The following is a 27,566-nucleotide window of genomic DNA, read 5'->3' on the forward strand; positions in this document are numbered from 1 at the left end:
GGCTAAGCAAGCCTTAAAAAGACCAACACGTTTAAAATAATTGCTTCAAACTTCGTTCCATAGCAGCTAAACAAAAAATTGACTAGCGTCAGATGAATTGCTAACGAACTACAGGTGGTGTAGCTTAAAATTGTTTTAGAGCTAGAGCACCAACACGTTGACAATAATTGCTTCAAACTTCGTTCCATAGCAGTCAAACAAAAAATTGACTAGCGTCAGATGAATTGCTAACGAACTACAGGTGGTGTAGCTTAAAATTGTTTTAGAGCTAGAGCACCAACACGTTGACAATAATTGCTTCAAACTTCGTTCCATAGCAGTCAAACAAAAAATTGACTAGCGTCAGATGAATTGCTAACGAACTACAGGTGGTGTAGCTTAAAATTGTTTTAGAGCTAGAGCACCAACACGTTGACAATAATTGCCTTAAACTTCGTTCGAGAGCAATTAAATTCCCAATGATGGGGAATCATTTTTCCAATAAAATTCAAAAAACCTTCACATGTTGAAAAAGAACAGAAAGCTATTAGCTCTATTAATTAAATCAGTTTCATCAAATGACTAAACATTAGCACCTAAAAAAAGCTGGCAGCAAAAAAAATCTAGACATTCCCCAATTTGTACTGAAGTACAGCAAATCCCTTCTCAAAGCAAAGCCGTTCTCATATGTTACAGCAAATCCCTTCTCAGGGACGTTACAGTTTACCGAAGAAATTTAGTAGTCAACAAAACAATCTGAGAGTTCATACAAGAAAATTGCGTGATTCTTTACAGCAATCATTTTCTAGATATTGATTACGGCAGATTTAAAATGAATTCATCTGGTGGTTATCTGAGACAATGATACCTCATTAGGTGTTTTCTGGCGCATCTTCAGGGCAAAATAGTCGAAAAGACAACTTTTGTAAAGAGCATAAATCAACCCTAAGGCGGCACACGATCCGGGTTTACGGCTATGTTTAAATTTGTTGACAAGCAACAACTTCTTTTTGGTATATTTAATTCAAATAACGAGCTGAATTAAGTCTGCTCAAAAACTTCGCTCAGAAATTGAATTATTTTCCAAAATCGCTCGCCAACGCAATTTAGTGCGCTGCGCGTATAACTTTAACAAAAACGGTATAAATTCAAGAAAATGTGGGTCGTTGTATTTCTTATTGAAATAAATTTCTAAATGAAATCGACCAATAAATTAAGATGTGCAGAATTTCGACTGTTTGATTAATGTCTGACAAATTAAAAACATACCCGGCAGATTGCCGGAAAATAGCCGCCGTTGATTCCAATAAGCATGATTGGGATTGAAAGAATAGAAGATATTGAAAAAAAAAGATTTTTGTACAAACACATTTTTTAAGTCCGATTTATTTTGATGGCATTTCGTAGTTGAACATACTTCTGTTTCTTAGAGAGAGGCTACAAGGGTTAATTTCAATACCAATAAGCATAAAAGATGGTAAGGAAGACTTATAGGAACGACGTTCAAATAGCGGGCATCTAAAATTGGGCTTTATGGGTTTATCCCGTTTCTGTTTCTGACTTCAATTTTTTATACTGACTCTGTTCATTTTGAAATGCTTTGCTGAGCAACTGATGTTCAAATTCACTTTTAGCAGAATGAGAGAAGAGAGAAACTAGCCTAGAGAAGTCAAAAAGATTTCACGCAAAATGTCGAAAAAGCGGCAAAATGGTAAAGCAAAAAAAAGTTCGACGAAGTAAAAAAACATAGCAGGACAAGTCCTGACGTACAATTCAAAGAATTTTCATTGACTAAAATGAAAAACTAAACCTAGAATGGACTATGAGTGAATTGAGAAAACCATTTTTTTAAAATTAGATAAAATAAGAAAAAACAGAAAATCAATGTCAAAATGCCGCAAGTGAACAAAAAAAAACCACTAGCGAGAAATGAAAATTTAATGCAAACAAAAAACTAGGCCTAGTATGGCTTTGAATGGATTGCGAAAACCATTTTGGAAAAAAAATCCGATCCGAAAAATCGGAAAAACTGTAAAAATCAGAGTGAAATTGCCGCATGTGAACAAAAAAACACTACCAAGAAACCGAATTTTTGTTCAAACACCGTTTTCTCACTCTACATTAAAATTAGAGCGAAAAAAATTCACACCGCAAAACCACTCGCTTTTTCGCTCCAATTCCTGTTTCGGCGTGACCAAAATCACTACTTCAATTTGGCTTCAAAAATCATGAAAATTTGCGAACAGATCTTAAAAAAAACATAGCCGGAAGAATTCCGGAAACGACTCGAAGTGAAAATCCATTTAAACGCCATCCAACTACTCATCAAACAAAACGTGCTTTCACTAATTTATGATTATCTTGAAACAAAGTCATGAAACGAATAAGTAAAAACAATAAAATCAAATCTGTTAAAATATGATAAAAAATCTGATCAAATTTTGTTATAAAATTAGATCCCGAAAAAACTATCTCTGTTAAAATAATTTCATCAAAACAACTAGTACTTACAAAAACTAATTCTGTGAATTTGGAAAAAATAATTTAGGCTAAATTCTGAAAAAAAAGCTCTTAAAAACAACTTTCACTGAAAAACTGGAAAAAATGAAATTTTTCGTATTTCAAAAAACAGATAAATCCAAAGAAAAATTCCCTTCAGCCAATAGGGTATCCAGATGCACGCAAAACAATAGGCAAGTCATAATAGGCAAAGAAATTTAGCTAAAAACAGAAAAAAACCGAAAAACTGCAAAAAATAAAGAAAAGTAGTTCCAATTTTCGCCATTTTTTGGTCGTATTTGTCAACAAAAAATGATTCTCACCCACAAAACTGTAACCAATTGTTATCATAATATTGTTCTTGTAGAAGGGGTTTCTTCAATTCCCATTTGAGCCAGTAAAACAAAATAATCGTCAAAAAACGCAAAATTAGCCCCAAAATCGGCAAAATACATTAAAAACCTCCGAATTAACATAAAATTCATATGAATTTCCAGAAACCTTCAAACCACTGCCGAAATCAGCCCAAAATTAAAACAAAATTATAACCAAACCTCTTAACGAAAATAAATGAAAAAAACTGCTCTAAAATGCCGCACGTGAAAAAAATTTCGCTCGCTCAGAGAAAATTTTTTCACACATCAATTTCTCGCTCTCTCAAAAACAGCGGTATGAACAAACACCACTGTCTTTTCGCTCCGCTCTTCACTTTTGTTCAGCACCAAAATCACTCCAATTTTTTTCACGCAATTCATTTCCCGCTTCAAAAATCACTCCAATAAAATTGATTAAAAAAAGGACTTTTCCAATACTCCTCTTCGAGTCGTAAAATAAGACAGCGCCCCAATACAATTCAAATTCTTTGAATTGTAAAAAAATAGGAGCGCTATAATAGCCGGCTGAGAAGATGAGGGCGGCTATTAAACAACTCTCTTTGAGGGAAAATAATGAAACAAACCAGTCAAGAACGTTTTTAATTCCGAAAATCTTTTGAATCAGTTTTTAATATTCTGCAAATAATACATACCGATATGCAAATATCAAAAATAATCAGAAAACACATCTAAACAATATTCATAGATATATGATTCGCAAAATAACAACTTGCAGCTATGACAATTATTATTTCGGATTGAAATTAAACTAGTTTAAGTTAAAAATGTTCTAAGGTCCGTCTGATCCGAGAATTTACGATTTGGACAAAGTCTAAATTTTGGACTGCAAAGTCGTTCCCATGAGCTGCAGTTCCTGAATTTTGGAATTCAATTGTGATGCCAGCTCGAAGTTCTCTTTCTTTTTCTTTCCATCGTCTTGTGATTTGCGGTCTAGTTCATCTTCTAATTGATCGACTTGGCCTTTGAGTCGATTATTTTCTATTTGCAACCGGTTTGCTTCGTTCTGCGCTGTTAAGAGCTCTTTGTTGAGAATTGTGATTTCCTAAAGACAGATTTTTTAATATTTATATTTTCACGATCTTCAGAACCGACAGCTGACAGAGAAAACACGGAAGACTAATGCCGCGGATTAAAACAAGTGGTGATAAATAATAAAAATAACCGACTAACGACGGGCAAATTTCTCTCAAACGACCGACGAGTGGTTGGCTTCGTCAGTAGCTAGGCACGGTTTAGTGAGGCTAGCTTTAGCTTAATTGAAGGGGCCTAAGTGAGCGCGGGGGTGTGTCAATCTTTTAGAACGAACCGCCCTTCGTCCCATAAGTATAAATCTCCAAAACAGATTCTGTGAATCGCATACTTGAAGACTAGTGAGCTGAAAGGCTCTAAGAGCACTTAAGCCCCGCTGGGCGCCACATGTTTATCCCGTTTTTGAGGACGAAAAGTCAAATGCGTCAGACGAAAAACTGGTCAAGCGAAAAATTGCATTAAAAAAGACCGACAGGACTAATATAATTACTACAAACTTCGTTTGAGGGCAACTAAACATAGATTGATTAAAAAACAATCCAGAACGGTCGATACCATAATTATGGTCCTCGGACGTTAAATTCTTAAATATTCTTTTCGATTACAGATGTGCCCACAAACTAGGGTGCCCAAAAGTTGGGTAATTATACTCTTTGGGCATCCACTCAAGCGCATAGACAATACATTAAATTCTCGCTCTTTCTGTGCAGCAGGCAAATAACACAATTGTCAAAGGATGTATAAAATTAGACCATGACAAAGCTGAATTAAAGGTCACAGGGAAAATGGTATTTGCGCCTTTTAATATACCAATAGCCAGAAAATTATTAATCAAGTTGAGAACTTTGGATGAAAACCATCAACAAAGTCATGGTCCAGAATACACCGGCCTACAATGGTTCGACGCTTCAATTTACAAACAAGTATCTAAGTCGTATTTCCTGAAGCGATAATTAGCCTGAGCGATAGAATTGGTGGGCAGCCTTACTCTGTCTTTATCCTGTAGCTCCTTCAGTAAATTCTGCATTCTCTCGTCTTCTAAGGCTGCCAATCGCATCTGTTCCTCCTTCTCTTTCTGTGCAGCTTCCATGTCCGCGATCTAAACAAAATCTGATTTCAGTCAACTTTTAACTGCTCCTGAAAACAGGGGGGAGCAGGAGGCTTCGGGCTTTGCATTTGGGCATTTTCCGCGCTTTCTTAAATCCACGCTATGCATTTTCCAGCATCTTCCATGTATATTTCTTAAATCATCATCATAGGTCACTATCCTCCAAAAATGAAAGCATAAAACCTGTCAAAGTCCAAAAATGAAAGCATAAAACCTGTCAAAGTCCAAAAATGAAAGCATAAAACCTGTCAAAGTCCAAAAATGAAAGCATAAAACCTGTCAAACCTGGCTGCGACACGGACAGACCTTCGTTACGCTATTTTGCAAGTATTTTTCACAAAAAATTGCCTCCATATTAATGAGTTTAAGCTCAACCAATCAGAGCACGGGATATAATCTGCTTTAAATCTTAATTTACGGTTGTACCTGTGCCCGTTCGGCTTCACCGGCGTCCTCACAAAACAAATTCAAGTTATCAGAGAAGCAAGCTCATTGGCAAATGAGCAATTGTTTTAATGAATGCTTGATTATTCATTTATAAACTAAACCAACAGAGTGGCCTTTCATATGGAAGACGTTTCAAAACATAGCCGGCAGATTGCCGGAATAGCTGCGAAAGAATAGACCTGCGTGCCATATAATAGAGATAGAAACAGATACAGATCTAAATTGAAAAAAAAAATCGACGCCGCTCAAAAAACTAGGTAAAAAACATTCAGCGATAAATTAATAACGCTTGTTAAAATTCATTCCACAGAAGCCTCTTATTAGGCACCTTTACTGCAAAAATGAGTTCCTTTGACCTTAAACAAATTCAAATTGAACTTAAGTTTTAAAGTGCAGAAGTCATTTTATTGAGTGAGGTAAGTCACGTATGATCAAAATCTAATCACGCAAATAACCTAAAAAGTTTTGCTAAAGCGAGTAAGAAATGACGTCACGCGCGCAAATGCCGTTAGTGAGAGGAAGAAGTCATTCAGAAAATTTTACTTTTTCAGCTTTGCTGTGTGAACAAATGTAAAACGAAAAAAGAGCGTCAGACGACGAAACAAAAAACATAGCAGGACAAGTCCTGACGTACAATTCAAAGAATTTTCATTGACTAAACAGAAAAATAGACCTAGAACGGACTATGAATGGATTGGGAAAACTATTTAGAAAAAAATCCGATCCAAAAAATCAGTAAAAATCAGAGTGAAATTGCCGCATGTGAACAAAAAACCACTACCGATAAACCGAATTTTTGGTCAAACACCGTTTTCTCACTCTACTTTAAAATTAGAGCGAAAAAAATTCACGCCGCAAAACCACTCGCTTTTTCGCTCCATTTCCTGTTTCGGCGTGACCAAAATCACCACTCCAATTTGACTTCAAAAATCATGAAAATGTGTGAACAGATCTTAAAAAAAAGACAGCGCCCCAATACAATTCAAATTCTTTGAATTGTAAAAATTCTTTGAATTGTAAAAAAACCAAGAGCACCGCAATATAGCTTGCTTCGCTCAGCTTACAGCTTCGCAGCTATAATGAACGACACCAAAATTTTGCTTCAAATGGACGACAAAAATAATACATAATTAACAATTAATACAATATGATTTTATAATTTAGTTCTAGTTGACTTTGCATCGATAATCGTCCCGTTGTTTCCGGATTACGTCCCACAGCGCGTAAAAGGCAGTGCCATTAACAGCGGTCCACAATTTTTCGCTTCATGTTCTAATTACTTTTAATCAATGTGGATAAATGTAACTACATCAGCAGTCATTAATAACAAAGTAGCAAGGTTTAGGTAGTACTTTACAATGAATGGTCAGGCATGCAATTGTGGTCCAGTTGAAACAAAATAAAACCTCCACTTGATTCGTCGTCTTGTTGATTGACCCGCAGCAAAAACCGGTTTGGCTACGACATAAACAGAAATACTGAACCGTATAAATACAACTCCAGACACGAAGCACAGGCCACTTTTTAGGCTATCTAATTCTAAGAAAAAATTCAGGCTCACAAAAACTTAATTCGAATCTCAAATACAAGACAAAAAACTTTCTTTCAGGTGGAAACTTTATTACGGAAGAACACCAATTTTATTTCCAACTTTTTAGATTAGAAATAAAACCGTAAACAAAAGTTCCAGGAAATATCAAAATTGTCCTAATAAAATTTGTTTTACACTTCAGCATCTGTGAACAAATAGTTTCGACTTCAACTGAAAAATCACAAGAACCTTTCGCTTTTTCTACAACGTTCAAAAATCAGTTACAATATTCAGCGGCCAAAATAGATACTTAAATTCGTACGCCGTAAAAATTTTAACTCACTACAGTGATTCATGATTTACCTTGCATTTCACTCCAAATATAATAACTAAACTGATATCAAAATATATATATATATATATATATATATATATATATATATATATATATATATTCCTTTGTATTATTCTTTGTTAGATAAAGGAGATTAACAAATATCAGAACTTTAAAATGCTCCATTGTCATAATAGTTGACCTCGCTAATTCATCAAATTATTTCGAGTGAGCTAAATTTTGTTGATGCAAAACGTTTTCTTGAGCTATATTAAATTTCCCTATTTTTATTAGGATTAGGCAGATGGAACAGCTCCACAAGGCATGATTCGCTTTTCGGTTTAAATCACTTAATCGGCTGAAAACGTAACTCTTCGTAGACAAATATGGTGCTGATCAAATATTTCTAAACTCAAAAAAGAATTCGAAGGTTGCATTATTAGAGAATTTTTTTTCTTCAATGCCGTTAGGCTCAGCTATTGAAGGCAAAAAATACAAGAAATGATTTTGCACTCCATCTACTCAGAAAATCTTAGCGAAAAACAATCTAATTTACTTTATACCTGTCAGGTTTTAAAACTTTGATGCATAAAAAGCCAAAATTTCAGCTTTTTCAAACCTCGACATCTTAAGGTTGCATAATATCAATTTTTAAAAATTCTAATTTTGCGTTTCTGAAGTTGCAAATGAATTCCGAATGTTTCCAACTTGGTAGCTTCCAATTTTTCCAACTTAGATTCATCTGATCTAAGAAATGAGACCTCTTTTGCTTTGCTGAACGTCGTTAGAAACCAGGAACGGTTTTGGTTTCTACCGACGTTCAATCAATCCCAATTTCCATTTGTAACTCGAGAAGGAAAAATGATAACAAAAACACGAGCAGAGGATTCAATAACTCTAAGTCTAAGTAAAATAGACCGACTAACGTCAGCAAAAATGCTCTCGAATAACAAGCGGCGCAGTTTAATTCGGGGGCTGTAGCTTCAATAAATTTTTCTTTATGGGTAGGAAAACATTCGAACCCCGACCTCCTTGAGTTCGCTTCCGTCACCTCGACTGATGAATTATCCACTCGGCTATCAGGGCCTTGTCATCGTCTCTGTCAATCGGTTTTTTTAACAACAAACTCTATTTCGGAGTGAGAGCACTTGAACTCACTCAAAAATCAAGAAGTGTGTGAAAAAATCGTTTAAAATCATTCTAGAAGAAAAGCGCAAAGCGGTCAAGCGAAAAATCTTCATTAAAAAGACGCTCACTTACAATAATTGCTTCTCAGAGAGCACTTAAAAATCAACAAACATAGCCGCCAGATTGCCGGAAAATAACCGCGATAGACGCTTGTCGCCAACCATGAATTGAAACTAAAGAAATAAGATATAGATTGACCAGACTCTAATACTCAAGAATTAGGGCATATAGGTTTGGCACTACTTAGATGCGCACTATTGATTTTTAACTAGTAAATGTTCAAAAAATTTAAAGTTCCATAAGTGAGTTCAGAAGTCATTTTTGAGTGAGGTAAGTTACGCAATTGACCTAAAAGCAGAAATGACGTCACGAACACAAATTTTAACTGCAAAGCAGTAGAAGTCACTGAACACATTGAAAAAGTCAATTCCAAGAAGTCAGGGTAAGACAAAACAAAAATCTGTTAGACGATTAAAAAAAAATAGGAGCGCAATAATAGCTGCCTCGATTTGCAGACGCGGCTATTAAAATAAAAACGTTTTTGAAATTAATGATGATACCACTCTGTTTTAGTCACTAGGTTCTCTTAAGATTGAAGGATTGGTTTTGTTCCACAGCGTGAAATTTTATCCTCTCAAATGTTTTCTCCAATTTCACCAACATTTGTGACACTTTCTCATAATTCATAGTTGAAACGAAGCGAAACGAAGGAAAAATTAGCAGCAGCACAAAATTAGATTAACGTGTAACATTGCAGCCATGCAACCGAAAGTACGAAATGGAAGATCATACGTGACCACCATCGGGCGAAAAGCTCAAATGACCCGCGAGCGGTTTTGAGTGAGTTAAGTGACATTTTTGTTACACTTTCTTATAATTGATAATTGAAACGAAGCGAAACGACGGAAAAATTAGCAGCAGCACAAAATTAGATTGAAGTGTAACATTGCAGCCATGCAACCGAAAGTACGAAATGGAAGATCATACTTGACCACCATCGGGCGAAAAGCTCTCAAATGACCCGCGAGCGGCTTTGAGTGAGGTAAGTGACATTTTTGTGACACTTTCTTATAATTCATAGTTGAAACGAAGCGAAACGACGGAATTAGCAGCAGCACAAAATTGGATTAAAGTGTAACATTGCAGCCATGCAACCGAAAGTACAAAACGGAAGATCATACTTGACCACCATCGGGCGAAAAGCTCTCAAATGACCCGCGAGCGGTATTGAGTGAGGTAAGTGACATTTTTGTGACACTTTCTTATAATTCATAGTTGAAACGAAGCGAAACGACTGAAAAATTAGCAGCAGCACAAAATTAGACTAAAGTGTAACATTGCAGCCATGCAACCGAAAGTACGAAATGGAAGATCATACTTGACCACCATCGGGCGAAAAGCTCTCAAATGACCCGGAGCGGTTTTGAGTGAGGTAAGTGACATTTTCGTTACACTTTCTTATAATCCATAGTTGAAACGAAGCGAAACGACGGAAAAATTAGCAGCAGCACAAAATCAGATTGAAGTGTAACATTGCAGCCATGCAACCGAAAGTACCAAATGGAACATCATACTTGACCACCATCGGGCGAAAAGCTCTCAAATGACCCGCGAGCGATTTTGGGTGAGGTAAGTGACATTTTTGTGACACTTTCTTATAATGCATAGTTGAAACGAAGCGAAAGGACGGAAAAATTAGCAGCAGCACAAAATTAGATTAAAGACTAGCCCAGCTCTACGAGAAGTGCGCAGCATTTTACTGCCGTCCCGGCTTTACCTGGTTATCTCAAATTTTGAGGACGAAAAGTTAAAAGCGTCAGACGAAAAATTCCATTCAAAAAAGACCACAGGACTAATTTAATTGCTGCTAACTTTGTTTGAGAGCAATTGATAAATGAATAAAGTTGAATAATTTTCTGTTGAATGACAGATAGGGTAGCCTGCTTCATCTGGGGCATAAATTTGTGAAGCGCAATAAAAATGATGTAATTAGAGCTTAATTTACACAATTAGTGGGACTTTTTGAACTGAAATCGATTTTGGAACACTTTCAATTTAACTTTTAGCTGCAAAAGCCCCCAGTTGAGTTCACCTCCTTAATTTATTAATAAGAGCACTTAATATACAGTTAAACCAAAACATAAAACGTGAAATAGTCAAATTTGACAGACAAATGAGCAATCGAAAAATCGCACAAAAAGAACATAGGATTCAAATGCTTGCTAAACACTTTGTTTCAGAGCTATTAACAAATCAATTGACAGACGAAACTTTCAGTCACGCTACCAGCAGGGAAAGAGCTTACAGAAAGAAGGGTCCAAATAGTTGAAATAAACACCTAGATAGATGCTGTAGACGGTAACTAGTAGAACTCTACTCGAACATTCTATTATTTGATACCTTCCGACGATAGTAGTTTGGTCCAGTTACGTAGAGTGCGTGAAACTAATTACCGCAAATTAATCTACTCATGTAAACTTTTCAGGGAGTGTGGAAAATAATAATTTTCAGTTACTGAAAATAGAGGACAGGTTTTCTTCGTCAGCGAAACAATGCAACATTGCTCTGCATGTTTTATTATTGCATTAAGTCCAAAACAGGCTTGATTTGATATAAACATGTGTACAATGAAAAAAGAATACTTCATAAAATACCAATCGCTTACGTGAAATTTTGAATAATGAAATTATACACAAGCCAGAGCACCCAATATGCAAAGCAGTAATTTGACCAAAACTAACTGGGTAATTTTGTTCAATGTTCATTTCTATATTCCGATGTTTGGGCATTGTTATTGGTTTAAGTACCGTTTAGAATCTCATCAGTTCCAACATTTCAAAAAGATCAGAATTAAGTTTTCGAAAGGTAAGATGGCACAATTTTCAGTTCAAAGGAAGTATATTTCATTTCACCTTTCCACATCAACTGCATGAGGCATGTTATGCTTAGGTGAAGCATTCATTTTCTGTAACTAGGGATAAAATAGTTGATTTACTTTTAGAACAATATTTTTTTCGCTAGAGTTAATTGTCTAGTCCTAACAACCTCTCTCGTTTATTTGACTGATGTTACCTTGTTTTTAGCCTCCAAGCTTTCTTCTCTATACTTGTGCAAGAGTTTCTTCCATTCTTCTACATTAGCAGCACTTTCTTTCAAGGCATTGGTCAACTTTTGATTGTTCTTCTTCAGAGTTCCAATTTCGTCTTCTTTTTTGCGGTTCTCCCGGTTACTGAAAACGAAAAACGAAGAGTGAAACATCATTCTTCGATCTTTTCCATTATTGAATAACTTCAACAATACGTTATACACCCCCACACGACAAGTAACAAATAGCACGTCTAATAATTATATGGGCATTAGGCTTGGGGGTTGGACATATGCTACCATTAAGCTGGGGAAGTACATTTGGAAATGCCCAAGCTTTTCCCACTTCAAGTGATTGTTTTTGATTAAACCCCAGTCGAGACCAGATGTTGCAGAAAAGGTTATCTAGCAAAGTCTTTGCAAGACGATGGCTATCTTGTAAGATCTTGCCAGATTAAAAGGCCATCTAGCAAGATACTTGCGAGTTCGTTTCGGTTCAACTCTGCTCTCATTGGTTGTTACAGGCGCATTGTTTTTCACTTTGCTCAGAAATTGTCCGAGTGGAGTTATAGTTGGGTGTTTTAAGGAGCTAGTTCGAAACAAAATTACTTAAGCTAAATGTGTTTTGTTATTGAACATTTTAATTACAGCCATCCTTGCCGTTTCGTTGAGCACTACAAACAAATAGAGAGTGGATTCCTTGTTCCCAAAACCTTGAAGGATCTCCACGATAACATTTCCTCAATCAAAAACAACTAAAATTCTTCAAAACAGTTTTTTTTGTATTTAGTATTATTAATTGTTACTTACCATTATTTAAACACACTTTTTCTATTTCAGTAATTTTCATTAGCATATGCCATTTATTTTTGGTTAGTATTTTTCTCACTGAAAATTCAAAATTGATGCCGTGTTGGTGTTAAATTTTCTACAAGAAAGAAAAATTATATTGAGAAGCAAAGTACTCCTGACATACTGGCATGTTCCAACTATTTGCAACATGTATGGTTATCTAGCAAGATTCTTGCAACACAAATGGTTATCTGGCAAGATTCTTGCAACACAAATGTTTATCTTGCAGGACTTCGCAATATTTGGTCTTACAAGTCGTACAAGTAATACAATGTATCGTCTTCGAAATTCTCCAGAATCTTGCAAGATATCAATCCGAAGTCGACTGGGGAAACAAGGAAAGTCAAAAACATCCAATACGCAATTGAACTTTGAAGAACTGGTAACTGACAACCATCGACAGACGTTAAAATTAAATTAGAGTTCAATTTAATAATTTTTACTCATACAGAGTGCTAATAATGTAAAACCTATAACGTATACCTATCTTTTCCGAAGAGTAGCAGGAAGGAATTTTGCTCAAGCTGAATTGGGTCTTTTCAGTCGCTTTTGGCCGACCGATATATTCATCGTATAAAATTGTGAATGGTATCACTAGAAAGCCCGTCAGAAGTAAATATCTTTAATATGTGAACAAAATTTTTGGATCATTCGACTGCTTTTTTTGCATTTTTATTCACATTTTGGTGGAAATTTTTATCAAAGCTATTCTATATCGCGGAAGTATTTCATTTCAAGCATTACTCAAAAATATTCCACGGTTCAAGAGGGCTCGCAGAACTGTCTGTTGACTATTTCAACAGAACGGTAACCGAATTAAAAAAAAATTTTCACTTTTTGTTCCTTTTTAGAGGAATTTGTTCACCTTATCTGCAACTTGTTTTTCAAACTTACGATACAATATCGAAATTACCATTGTTTTATCTGGTATTTTAATTGCTTTTCTGTAAGATCATATTGTTATCAATGTGGAAAGAGTTTTGGCGAGTCAGAAAAAAATAAAAAACTTGGCACAGAATTCAGTTTTTAGGACATTTTGTATCAACTTTGGCTCAAATCTTTGAATCACGATTATTTAACTCAAATTTTAAAACTTTTGCATATCATTTAAAACATTATGGAATCGGTATTAAAATCTTCAAACAATTCAAGTTTTAATTTTCATCAACTACACGATTCTGAGCAAACAAATCTTCCAAGAGGAAAATAATTTAAAAAATTCAGACAAACTGTAGTTGAGTGGGCTAAATTTTTTATTTTAACTTCTACTATTAAGAACTCTTTCTCAATCAATTTTCAAAAAACTTGTCGTTTTACTTGCTTTATCTAAAATTCAAGTCTTTAATCAATCGATCTTCTTTCTTCTATTTTTGTCCCCCCCCCCCCAAAAAAAAAAATCGAACGGTAATGTTTGCTGGTTTTCTACACTCATCTGAATTACGGAGGTTGCGTAAGGAAGTCTGAGAAGTTTTTTGGTTGTTTATTTTGATGATCGCATTTATTATTCTGCTGTTAATAGCTTCCAAGGAAAAAGCTTCTCAAGTACTGAACTAAATGAAGCAGATGAGGCCTGATATTATTCAGATCAAAAGACAACAAAAAATAACTAAAAGTACGGGCTAAACACAAATTCTACGAACATTTTATGGAAAACAAATGAAGTAAAAAAAAATCTAAATAAAGAGTGGACAAATTGTCAGCTTAGCTGGTTTTAGGTTTCACCAGGATGCCTATGTAATCTGTCACTAATAAAACTAATTGATAAGGCAACAAAAAAAATCGACAAAAAATTTAAAAACAAGTTAATTTTATTTAAAACAAATGAATTAAAATTAAAGAAACTAACAGTTATCAACAGAAAACAATGATTAATTTCCATTTTGTATCTCTTAAAATTCCGTACAACCTGTCCTTGATGAAAATATTGTGAAACCTAAAAGTATCTAAACTGACAATTCGTCAGCCCTTTTTACTGATTTTCAACTGACAAAATTTGTTCACCAAAAATGCTCTTTGAAATTTGTTTCGCCAGTATTTGTTATTTTTTGTTGTCTTTTGATCTCAATAATAACAAGCCTCATTTGTTTAATTTAGCCTCATTACTTGAGAAGGCTTTTCCTTAGCAGCTATTAACGGCAGAATAATAAATGTGATCATCAAAATATACTATCAAAAAAATTCGCAGACTTCCTTACACAACCCCGTAATTCAATTGAGATTAGAAAAACAGCAAAAATACCGCTGGATTTTATTTTTGGGGGACAAAAATAGTTACGAGAAGGACCCTTGATCAAAGAATTGGATTTTAGAGAAAGCAAATAAAACAAATTTTTTGAAAATTGATTCGGAAAGAGTTCTTGACTACAGAAATTCGAGCATTAACCCAATAACGCCGGTCGAATTGCTCTCAAACGAAAAGCAAGCGAATGGCTTCAGTAGTTAAAAAAGACCATCGAAAACACCCTTCTTGTCACATGCATATTTGCAAGACATGGCTATCTTGCCAAGGTTTTGGAAAAAATCTTGCAAGAAGATTTATTGTCTTGCAAAATAACTTTTCGAAAACAACCGGGGCTGTTTGATAAACACTTCTAAGATCAAAGAATTGGATTTTAGAGAAAGCAAATAAAACGACAAATTTTTTGAAAATTGATTCGGAAACAGTTCTTGACTACAGAAATTCGAGCATTAACCCAATAACGCCGGTCGAATTGCTCTCAAACGAAAAGCAACCGATTAACTTCAGTAGTTAAAAAAAGACCATCGAAAACACCCTTCTTGTCACATGCTGATCATGCTCAAAATTGCTGATATTTTGCATATTTGCAAGACATAGCTATCTTGCCAAGGTTTTGGAAAAAATCTTGCAAGAAGATTTATTGTCTTGCAAAATAACTTTTCGAAAACAACCGGGGCTGTTTGATAAACACTTCTAAGATCAAAGAATTGGATTTTAGAGAAAGCAAATAAAACGACAAATTTTTTGAAAATTGATTCGGAAACAGTTCTTGACTACAGAAATTCGAGCATTAACCCAATAACGCCGGTCGAATTGCTCTCAAACGAAAAGCAACCGATTAACTTCAGTAGTTAAAAAAAGACCATCGAAAACACCCTTCTTGTCACATGCTGATCATGCTCAAAATTGCTGATATTTTGCATATTTGCAAGACATGGCTATCTTGCCAAGGTTTTGGAAGAAAATCTTGCAAGAAGATTTATTGTCTTGCAAAATAACTTTTCGAAATCAACCGGGGCTGTTTGATAAACACTTCCAAGATGAGGGTAGAAAAACTTGTTCCACCAATACCTCTCCAAGTATTAAAAAAAGTAATCGCCATCACTTCACAGCTTTTAAACATGACTAACGTCGTGACTAGCGAATTGCTCTTACACGAGTGGCGAGCGGTTGGCTTTGTAAGTAGCCAGCCACGATTTAGGGAGTCCAGCTTTAGCATGATTGAAGGGTGCAGCGCAGATGGGAGGGGGGCGCTGTCAACATCGATGGGTTGCGGGTGCAACGATAACCAGGGGTGGGGGAGAGGGGCTGACTTGTAGCGTGGGGTCAAACTCTAACCACTGCCTTCATACAATGAATTTTTGTCTCTGAAACAGTTTCGTTGAAATGCACATTTAGAGTATAGCAGGCTGAGATGCTCTAAGAGCCATTAATGCCCTCCGGGGGCCAAATTTTATCCCGTTTTTGAGGAGGAATAGTCAAATGGATCAGACGAAGAATTGGTCCAGCAAAAATCGCATTACAAGGACCACAGGACTAATATAGTTGCAACAAACCAGCAAAAAGTTTAAAAAAATCTAAAAAAAGAGTGGACAAATTGTCAGCTTAGATGGTTTTAGGTTTCACCAGGATGCCTATGTAATCTGTCACTAATAAAACTAATTGACAAGGCAAAAAAAAATCGACAAAAAATTTAAAAACAAGTTAATTTTATTTAAAACAAATGAATTAAAATTAAAGAAACTAACAGTTATCAACAGAAAACAATGATTAATTTCCATTTTGTATCTCTTAAAATTCCGTACAACCTGTCCTTGATGAAACTAAGTGATATGAAAACACATTGGCATTAAAACTCAAAAAAGTGTAAACATTAGACAAAAAATATTGTGAAAACTAAAAGCATCTAAACTGACAATTCGTCAGCCCTTTTTACTGATTTTTAACTGACAAAATTTGTTCACCAAAAAAGCTCTTTGAAATCTGTGTTTCGCCAGTATTTGTTATTTTTTGTTGTCTTTTGATCTCAATAATAACAGGCCTCATTTGTTTAATTTAGCCTCATTACTTGAGAAGGCTTTTCCTTAGCAGCTATTAATAACGGCAGAATAATAAATGTGATCATCGAAATATACTATCAAAAAATTCGCAGACTTCCTTACACGACCCCGTAATTCAATTGAGATTAGAAAAACAGCAAAAATACCGCTGGATTTTATTTTTGGGAGACAAAAATAGTTACGAGAAGGACCCTTGATTAAAGAATTAAATTTTAGAGAAAGCAAATAAAACGACAAATTTTTTGAAAATTGATTCAGAGTTCTTGACTACAGAAATTCGAGCATTAACCCACTAACGCCGGTCGAATTGCTCTCAAACGAAAAGCAAGCGATTGGCTTCAGTAGTTAAAAAAAGACCATAGAAAACACCCTTCTTGTCACATGCTGATCATGCTCAAAATTGCTGATATTTTGCATATTTGCAAGACATGGCTATCTTGCCAAGGTTTTGGAAAAAATCTTGCAAGAAGATTTATTGTCTTGCAAAATAACTTTTCGAAATCAACCGGGGTTGTTTGATAAACACTTCTAAGATCAAAGAATTGGATTTTAGGGAAAGCAAATAAAACGACAAATTTTTTGAAAATTGATTCGAAAACAGTTCTTGACTACAGAAATTCGAGCATTAACCCAATAACGCCGGTCGAATTGCTCTCAAACGAAAAGCAAGCGATTAACTTCAGTAGTTAAAAAAAGACCATCGAAAACACCCTTCTTGTCACATGCTGATCATGCTCAAAATTGCTGATATTTTGCATATTTGCAAGACATGGCTATCTTGCCAAGGTTTTGGAAAAAATCTTGCAAGAAGATTTATTGTCTTGCAAAATAACTTTTCGAAATCAACCGGGGTTGTTTGATAAACACTTCTAACATCAAAGAATTGGATTTTAGGGAAAGCAAATAAAACGACAAATTTTTTGAAAATTGATTCGGAAACAGTTCTTGACTACAGAAATTCGAGCATTAACCCAATAACGCCGGTCGAATTGCTCTCAAACGAAAAGCAAGCGATTAACTTCAGTAGTTAAAAAAAGACCATCGAAAACACCCTTCTTGTCACATGCTGATCATGCTCAAAATTGCTGATATTTTGCATATTTGCAAGACATAGCTATCTTGCCAAGGTTTTGGAAAAAATCTTGCAAGAAGATTTATTGTCTTGCAAAATAACTTTTCGAAAACAACCGGGGCTGTTTGATAAACACTTCTAAGATCAAAGAATTGGATTTTAGAGAAAGCAAATAAAACGACAAATTTTTTGAAAATTGATTCGGAAACAGTTCTTGACTGCAGAAATACGAGCATTAACCCAATAACGCCGGTCGAATTGCTCTCAAACGAAAAGCAAGCGATTAACTTCAGTAGTTAAAAAAAGACCATCGAAAACGCCCTTCTTGTCACATGCTGATCATGCTCAAAATTGCTGATATTTTGCATATTTGCAAGACATGGCTATCTTGCCAAGGTTTTGGAAAAAATCTTGCAAGAAGATTTATTGTCTTGCAAAATAACTTTTCGAAAACAACCGGGGCTGTTTGATAAACACTTCTAAGATCAAAGAATTGGATTTTAGAGAAAGCAAATAAAACGACAAATTTTTTGAAAATTGATTCGGAAACAGTTCTTGACTGCAGAAATACGAGCATTAACCCAATAACGCCGGTCGAATTGCTCTCAAACGAAAAGCAAGCGATTAACTTCAGTAGTTAAAAAAAGACCATCGAAAACACCCTTCTTGTCACATGCTGATCATGCTCAAAATTGCTGATATTTTGCATATTTGCAAGACATGGCTATCTTGCCAAGGTTTTGGAAAAAATCTTGCAAGAAGATTTATTGTCTTGCAAAATAACTTTTCGAAATCAACCGGGGCTGTTTGATAAACACTTCCAAGATGAGGGTAGAAAAACTTGTTCCACCAATACCTCTCCAAGTATTAAAAAAAGTAATCGCCATCACTTCACAGCTTTTAAACATGACTAACGTCGTGACTAGCGAATTGCTCTTACACGAGTGGCGAGCGGTTGGCTTTGTAAGTAGCCAGCCACGATTTAGGGAGTCCAGCTTTAGCATGATTGAAGGGTGCAGCGCAGATGGGAGGGGGGCGCTGTCAACATCGATGGGTTGCGGGTGCAACGATAACCAGGGGTGGGGGAGAGGGGCTGACTTGTAGCGTGGGGTCAAACTCTAACCACTGCCTTCATACAATGAATTTTTGTCTCTGAAACAGTTTCGTTGAAATGCACATTTAGAGTATAGCAGGCTGAGATGCTCTAAGAGCCATTAATGCCCTCCGGGGGCCAAATTTTATCCCGTTTTTGAGGAGGAATAGTCAAATGGATCAGACGAAGAATTGGTCCAGCAAAAATCGCATTACAAGGACCACAGGACTAATATAGTTGCAACAAACCAGCAAAAAGTTTAAAAAAATCTAAAAAAAGAGTGGACAAATTGTCAGCTTAGATGGTTTTAGGTTTCACCAGGATGCCTATGTAATCTGTCACTAATAAAACTAATTGACAAGGCAAAAAAAAATCGACAAAAAATTTAAAAACAAGTTAATTTTATTTAAAACAAATGAATTAAAATTAAAGAAACTAACAGTTATCAACAGAAAACAATGATTAATTTCCATTTTGTATCTCTTAAAATTCCGTACAACCTGTCCTTGATGAAACTAAGTGATATGAAAACACATTGGCATTAAAACTCAAAAAAGTGTAAACATTAGACAAAAAATATTGTGAAAACTAAAAGCATCTAAACTGACAATTCGTCAGCCCTTTTTACTGATTTTTAACTGACAAAATTTGTTCACCAAAAATGCTCTTTGAAATCTGTGTTTCGCCAGTATTTGTTATTTTTTGTTGTCTTTTGATCTCAATAATAACAGGCCTCATTTGTTTAATTTAGCCTCATTACTTGAGAAGGCTTTTCCTTAGCAGCTATTAATAACGGCAGAATAATAAATGTGATCATCGAAATATACTATCAAAAAATTCGCAGACTTCCTTACACAACCCCTTAATTCAATTGAGATTAGAAAAACAGCAAAAATACCGCTGGATTTTATTTTTGGGGGACAAAAATAGTTACGAGAAGGACCCTTGATTAAAGAATTAAATTTTAGAGAAAGCAAATAAAACGACAAATTTTTTGAAAATTGATTCAGAGTTCTTGACTACAGAAATTCGAGCATTAACCCACTAACGCCGGTCGAATTGCTCTCAAACGAAAAGCAAGCGATTGGCTTCAGTAGTTAAAAAAAGACCATAGAAAACACCCTTCTTGTCACATGCTGATCATGCTCAAAATTGCTGATATTTTGCATATTTGCAAGACATGGCTATCTTGCCAAGGTTTTGGAAAAAATCTTGCAAGAAGATTTATTGTCTTGCAAAATAACTTTTCGAAATCAACCGGGGTTGTTTGATAAACACTTCTAAGATCAAAGAATTGGATTTTAGGGAAAGCAAATAAAACGACAAATTTTTTGAAAATTGATTCGAAAACAGTTCTTGACTACAGAAATTCGAGCATTAACCCAATAACGCCGGTCGAATTGCTCTCAAACGAAAAGCAAGCGATTAACTTCAGTAGTTAAAAAAAGACCATCGAAAACACCCTTCTTGTCACATGCTGATCATGCTCAAAATTGCTGATATTTTGCATATTTGCAAGACATGGCTATCTTGCCAAGGTTTTGGAAAAAATCTTGCAAGAAGATTTATTGTCTTGCAAAATAACTTTTCGAAATCAACCGGGGTTGTTTGATAAACACTTCTAACATCAAAGAATTGGATTTTAGGGAAAGCAAATAAAACGACAAATTTTTTGAAAATTGATTCGGAAACAGTTCTTGACTACAGAAATTCGAGCATTAACCCAATAACGCCGGTCGAATTGCTCTCAAACGAAAAGCAAGCGATTAACTTCAGTAGTTAAAAAAAGACCATCGAAAACACCCTTCTTGTCACATGCTGATCATGCTCAAAATTGCTGATATTTTGCATATTTGCAAGACATAGCTATCTTGCCAAGGTTTTGGAAAAAATCTTGCAAGAAGATTTATTGTCTTGCAAAATAACTTTTCGAAAACAACCGGGGCTGTTTGATAAACACTTCTAAGATCAAAGAATTGGATTTTAGAGAAAGCAAATAAAACGACAAATTTTTTGAAAATTGATTCGGAAACAGTTCTTGACTGCAGAAATACGAGCATTAACCCAATAACGCCGGTCGAATTGCTCTCAAACGAAAAGCAAGCGATTAACTTCAGTAGTTAAAAAAAGACCATCGAAAACGCCCTTCTTGTCACATGCTGATCATGCTCAAAATTGCTGATATTTTGCATATTTGCAAGACATGGCTATCTTGCCAAGGTTTTGGAAAAAATCTTGCAAGAAGATTTATTGTCTTGCAAAATAACTTTTCGAAAACAACCGGGGCTGTTTGATAAACACTTCTGAGATCAAAGAATTGGATTTTAGAGAAAGCAAATAAAACGACAAATTTTTTGAAAATTGATTCGGAAACAGTTCTTGACTGCAGAAATACGAGCATTAACCCAATAACGCCGGTCGAATTGCTCTCAAACGAAAAGCAAGCGATTAACTTCAGTAGTTAAAAAAAGACCATCGAAAACACCCTTCTTGTCACATGCTGATCATGCTCAAAATTGCTGATATTTTGCATATTTGCAAGACATGGCTATCTTGCCAAGGTTTTGGAAAAAATCTTGCAAGAAGATTTATTGTCTTGCAAAGTAACTTTTCGAAATCAACCGGGGCTGTTTGATAAACACATCAAAGAATTGGATTTTAGAGAAAGCAAATAAAACAACAAATTTTTTGAAAACTGATTCGGAAACAGTTCTTGACTACAGAAATTCGAGCATTAACCCACTAACGCCGGCCGAATTGCTCTCAAACGAAAAGCAAGCGGTTGGCTTCAGTAGTTAAGAAAAAGACCATCGAAAACAATCTTCTTGTCACATGCTGATCATGCTCAAAATTGCTGATATTTTGCATATTTGCAAGACATGGCTATCTTGCCAAGGTTTTGGAAAAAATCTTGCAAGAAGATTTATTGTCTTGCAAAATAACTTTTCGAAATCAACAGGGGCTGTTTGATAAAAACTTCTAAGATAAGGGTAGAAAAATTTGTTCCACCAATACCTCTCCAAGTATTAAAAAAGGTAATCGCCATCACTTCACGGCTTTTAAACATGACTAACGTCGTGACTAGCGAATTGCTCTTACACGAGTGGCGAGCGGTTGGCTTTGTAAGTAGCCAGCCACTATTTAGGGAGTCCAGCTTTAGCATGATTGAAGGGTGCAGCGCAGATGGGAGGGGGGCGCTGTCGACCTCGCTGGGTTACGGGTGCAACGATAACCAGGGGTGGGGGAGAGGGGCTGACTTGTAGCGTGGGGGTCAAACTCTAACCACTGCCTTCATACAAGAATTTTTGTCTCTGAAACAGTTTCGTTGAAATGCACACTTAGATTATAGCAGGCTGAAATGCTCTAAGAGCCATTAATGCCCTCCGGGGGCCACATTTTATCCCGTTTTTGATGAGGAATAGTCAAATGGATCAGACGAAAAATTGGTCCAGCAAAAATCGCACTACAAGGACCACAGGACTAATATAGTTGCAATAAACTAGCAAAAAGTTAAAAAAAATCTAAAAAAAGAGTGGTCCAATTTTAAGCTTAGATGGTTTTAGGTTTCACCAGGATGCCTATGTAATCTGTCACTAATAAAACCAATTGACAAGGCAACAAAAAAAATCGACAAAAAATTTAAAAACAAGTTAATTTTATTTAAAACAAATGAATTAAAATTAAAGAAACTAACAGTTATCAACAGAAAACAATGATTAATTTCCATTTTGTATCTCTTAAAATTCCGTACAACCTGTCCTTGATGAAACTAAGTGATATGAAAACACATTGGCATTAAAACTCAAAAAAGTGTAAACATTAGACAAAAAATATTGTGAAAACTAAAAGCATCCAAACTGACAATTCGTCAGCCCTTTTTACTGATTTTTAACTGACAAAATTTGTTCACCAAAAATGCTCTTTGAAATCTGTGTTTCGCCAGTATTTGTTATTTTTTGTTGTCTTTTGATCTCAATAATAACAGGCCTCATTTGTTTAATTTAGCCTCATTACTTGAGAAGGCTTTTCCTTAGCAGCTATTAATAACGGCAGAATAATAAATGTGATCATCGAAATATACTATCAAAAAATTCGCAGACTTCCTTACACAACCCCGTAATTCAATTGAGATTAGAAAAACAGCAAAAATACCGCTGGATTTTATTTTTGGGGGACAAAAATAGTTACGAGAAGGACCCTTGATTAAAGAATTAAATTTTAGAGAAAGCAAATAAAACGACAAATTTTTTGAAAATTGATTCAGAGTTCTTGACTACAGAAATTTGAGCATTAGCCCACTAACGCCGGTCGAATTGCTCTCAAACGAAAAGCAAGCGATTGGCTTCAGTAGTTAAAAAAAGACCATAGAAAACACCCTTCTTGTCACATGCTGATCATGCTCAAAATTGCTGATATTTTGCATATTTGCAAGACATGGCTATCTGGCCAAGGTTATGGAAAAAATTTTGCAAGAAGATTTATTGTCTCGCAAAATAACTTTTCGAAATCAACCGGGGCTATTTGATAAACACTTCTAAGATAAGGGTAGAAAAATTTGTTCCACCAATACCTCTCCAAGTAATAAAAAAGGTAATCGCCATCACTTCACGGCTTTTAAACATGACTAACGTCGTGACTAGCGAATTGCTCTTACACGAGTGTCGAGCGGTTGGCTTTGTAAGTAGCCAGCCACTATTTAGGGAGTCCAGCTTTAGCATTATTGAAGGGTGCAGAGCAGATGGGAGGGGGGCGCTGTCGACCTCGCTGGGTTACGTGTGCAACGATAACCAGGGGTGGGGGAGAGGGGCTGACTTGTAGCGTGGGGGTCAAACCCTAACCACTGCCTTCATACAATGAATTTTTGTCTCTGAAACAGTTTCGTTGAAATGCACACTTAGAGTATAGCAGGCTGAAATGCTCTAAGAGCCATGGATCAGACGAAAAATTGGTCTAGCAAAAATCGCACTACAAGGACCACAGGACTAATATAGTTGCAACAAACTAGCAAAAAATAAAAAAAATCTAAGAGTGGACAAATTTTAAGCTTAGATGGTTTTAGGTTTCACCAGGATGCCTATGTAATCTGTCACTAATAAAACTAATTGACAAGGCAACAAAAAAAAATCGACAAAAAATTTAAAAAGTTAATTTAAAACAAATGAATTAAAATTAAAGAAACTAACAGTTGTCAACAGAAAACAATGATTAATTTCCATTTTGTATCTCTTAAAATTCCGTACAACCTGTCCTTGATGAAACTAAGTGACATGAAAACACATTGGCATTAAAACTCAAAAAAGTGTAAACATTAGATAAAAAATATTGTGAAACCTAAAAGCATCTAAACTGACAATTCGTCAGCCCTTTTTACTGATTTTTAACTGACAAAATTTGTTCACCAAAAATGCTCTTTGAAATTTGTGTTTCGCCAGTATTTGTTATTTTTTGTTGTCTTTTGATCTCAATAATAACAGGCCTCATTTGTTTAATTTAGCCTCATTACTTGAGAAGGCTCTTCCTTAGCAGCTATAACGGCAGAATAATAAATGTGATCATCGAAATATACTATCAAAAAATTCGCAGACTTCCTTACACAACCCCGTAATTCAATTGAGATTAGAAAAACAGCAAAAATACCGCTGGATTTTATTTTTGGGGGACAAAAATAGTTACGAGAAGGACCCTTGATTAAAGAATTAAATTTTAGAGAAAGCAAATAAAACGACAAATTTTTTGAAAATTGATTCAGAAAGAGTTCTTGACAACAGAAATTCGAGCATTAACCCAATAACGCCGGTCGAATTGCTCTCAAACGAAAAGCAAGCGAATGGCTTCATTAGTTAAAAAAAGACAATAGAAAACACCCTTCTTGTCACATGCTGATCATGCTCAAAATTGCTGATATTTTGCATATTTGCAAGACATGGCTATCTTGCCAAGGTTTTGGAAAAAATCTTGCAAGAAGATTTATTGTCTTGCAAAATAACTTTTCGAAATCAACCGGGGCGATTTGATAAATACTTCTAAGATAAGGGTAGAAAAATTTGTTCCACCAATACCTCTCCAAGTAATAAAAAAGGTAATCGCCATCACTTCACGGCTTTTAAACATGACTAACGTCGTGACTAGCGAATTGCTCTTACACGAGTGTCGAGCGGTTGGCTTTGTAAGTAGCCAGCCACTATTTAGGGAGTCCAGCTTTAGCATGATTGAAGGGTGCAGAGCAGCTGGGAGGGGGCGCTGTCGACCTCGCTGGGTTACGGGTGCAACGATAACCAGGGTTGGGGGAGAGGGGCTGACTTGTAGCGTGGGCGTCAAACTCTAACCACTGCCTTCATACAATGAATTTTTGTCTCTGAAACAGTTTCGTTGAAATGCACACTTAGAGTATAGCAGGCTGAAATGCTCTAAGAGCCATTAATGCCCTCCGGGGGCCACATTTTATCCCGTTTTTGATGAGGAATAGTCAAATGGATCAGACGAAAAATTGGTCTAGCAAAAATCGCACTACAAGGACCACAGGACTAATATAGTTGCAACAAACTAGCAAAAAATAAAAAAAAATCTAAAAAAAGAGTGGACAAATTTTAAGCTTAGATGGTTTTAGGTTTCACCAGGAGGCCTATGTAATCTGTCACTAATAAAACTAATTGACAAGGCAACAAAAAAAAATCGACAAAAAATTTAAAAAGTTAATTTAAAACAAATGAATTAAAATTAAAGAAACTAACAGTTGTCAACAGAAAACAATGATTAATTTCCATTTTGTATCTCTTAAAATTCCGTACAACCTGTCCTTGATGAAACTAAGTGACATGAAAACACATTGGCATTAAAACTCAAAAAAGTGTAAACATTAGATAAAAAATATTGTGAAACCTAAAAGCATCAAAACTGACAATTCGTCAGCCCTTTTTACTGATTTTTAACTGACAAAATTTGTTCACCAAAAATGCTCTTTGAAATTTGTGTTTCGCCAGTATTTGTTATTTTTTGTTGTCTTTTGATCTCAATAATAACAGGCCTCATTTGTTTAACTTAGCCTCATTACTTGAGAAGGCTTTTCCTTAGCAGCTATTAATAACGGCCGAATAATAAATGTGATCATCGAAATATACTATCAAAAAATTCGCAGACTTCCTTACACAACCCCGTAATTCAATTGAGATTAGAAAAACAGCAAAAATACCACTGGATTTTATTTTTGGGGGACAAAAGTAGTTACGAGAAGGACCCTTGATTAAAAAATTGAATTTTAGAGAAAGCAAATAAAACGACAAATTTTTTGAAAATTGATTCAGAAAGAGTTCTTGATAACAGAAATTCGAGCATTAACCCACTAACGCCAGCCGAATTGCTCTCAAACGAAAAGCAAGCGGTTGGCTTCAGTAGTTAAAAAAAGATCATAGAAAACACCCTTCTTGTCACATGCTGATCATGCTCAAAATTGCTGATATTTTGCATATTTGCAAGACATGGCTATCTTGCCAAGGTTTTGGAAAAAATCTTGCAAGAAGATTTATTGTCTTGCAAAATAACTTTTCGAAATCAACAGGGGCTGTTTGATAAACACTTCTAAGATAAGAGTAGAAAAATTTGTTCCACCAATACCTCTCCAAGTATTAAAAAAAGGTAATCGCCATCACTTCACGGCTTTTAAACATGACTAACGTCGTGACTAGCGAATTGCTCTTACACGAGTGGCGAGCGGTTGGCTTTGTAAGTAGCCAGCCACCATTTAGGGAGTCCAGCTTTAGCATGATTGAAGGGTGCAGCGCAGATGGGAGGGGGGGCGCTGTCTACCTCGCTGGGTTACGGGTGCAACGATAACCAGGGGTGGGGGAGAGGGGCTGACTTGTAGCGTGGGGGTCAAACTCTAACCACTGCCTTCATACAATGAATTTTTGTCTCTGAAACAGTTTCGTTGAAATGCACACTTAGAGTATAGCAGGCTGAAATGCTCTAAGAGCCATTAATGCCCTCCGCGGGCCAAATTTTATCCCGTTTTTGAGGAGGAATAGTCAAATGGATCAGACGAAAAATTGGTCCAGCAAAAATCGCATTACAAGGACCACAGGACTAATATAGTTGCAACAAACTTCGTTTGAGATCAACTAACAGGCCCGCAAAACCATATGAAGAAATTCATTTAAACGAAGAAGTTTAAAAGAAATTAAGTTTTCTGTTTCGCACCGACTCGGGCTCGAACCCATGCCCCTCGTTTAAAAACCATAGATCTCACCACTTAAGCTATCTATGCGTATGGCACTTGTTTTTTACTGTTTCTACAGCAAATTTCTGGACAATGGCGTTTGTGACTTGCTTGTTTTCGCTATACCGCATGCTTAATGAGACCTAAAAATATGTGCGTATTAAAAGCTAAAATATGATGGTAAAGCTCGTCTCAAAACGCATTTATTAAGCTAGGTTGCAAGACCCCTAAAAGAAGTTACGATAGGAGCGCTGTTAATCATTGTGCTCAATTGCGACTGATATTTACTATAAAAGAGGAAGATTAGACAATGCGACTAAAAATGCTCAAAACTTAGTTTCATAGCAATTTTATGGATAATGGTAATAGAAAAGTACTTCTATTTTCAGACTAGCAGTCCCCCATCTTACCAACTATCAACACTAAAAACCACAATTTTCTCAC

The 27,566-nt window shown here is 35.6% G+C and overlaps 1 protein-coding gene across 3 annotated transcripts in view; it reads right to left on the reverse strand.

Moving 5' to 3' along the window:
* Nucleotides 1-3,435: 3,435 nt before the first annotated feature.
* Nucleotides 3,436-27,566, reverse strand: part of LOC142350574 (homer protein homolog 1-like) — a 245,634-nt gene continuing 221,503 nt past the window's right edge. For 2 of the 3 annotated variants that reach the window (XM_075402435.1, XM_075402437.1), the window contains 4 exons: nt 11,583-11,739; nt 10,911-10,955; nt 4,891-5,001; nt 3,436-3,915 (listed from right to left, as the gene is read on the reverse strand). In XM_075402435.1, coding sequence (XP_075258550.1) covers nt 3,685-3,915; nt 4,891-5,001; nt 10,911-10,955; nt 11,583-11,739 — 544 coding nt within the window. In that variant the 3' untranslated portion in view covers nt 3,436-3,684. The remainder of the gene's footprint in view (nt 3,916-4,890; nt 5,002-10,910; nt 10,956-11,582; nt 11,740-27,566) is intronic. The other variant, XM_075402436.1, reaches the window with a different exon arrangement.

Source organism: Convolutriloba macropyga, chromosome 12 (genome assembly GCF_964194025.1).
Source record: "Convolutriloba macropyga chromosome 12, txConMacr16.3, whole genome shotgun sequence".
NCBI classification, from domain to species: domain Eukaryota; kingdom Metazoa; phylum Xenacoelomorpha; order Acoela; family Convolutidae; genus Convolutriloba; species Convolutriloba macropyga.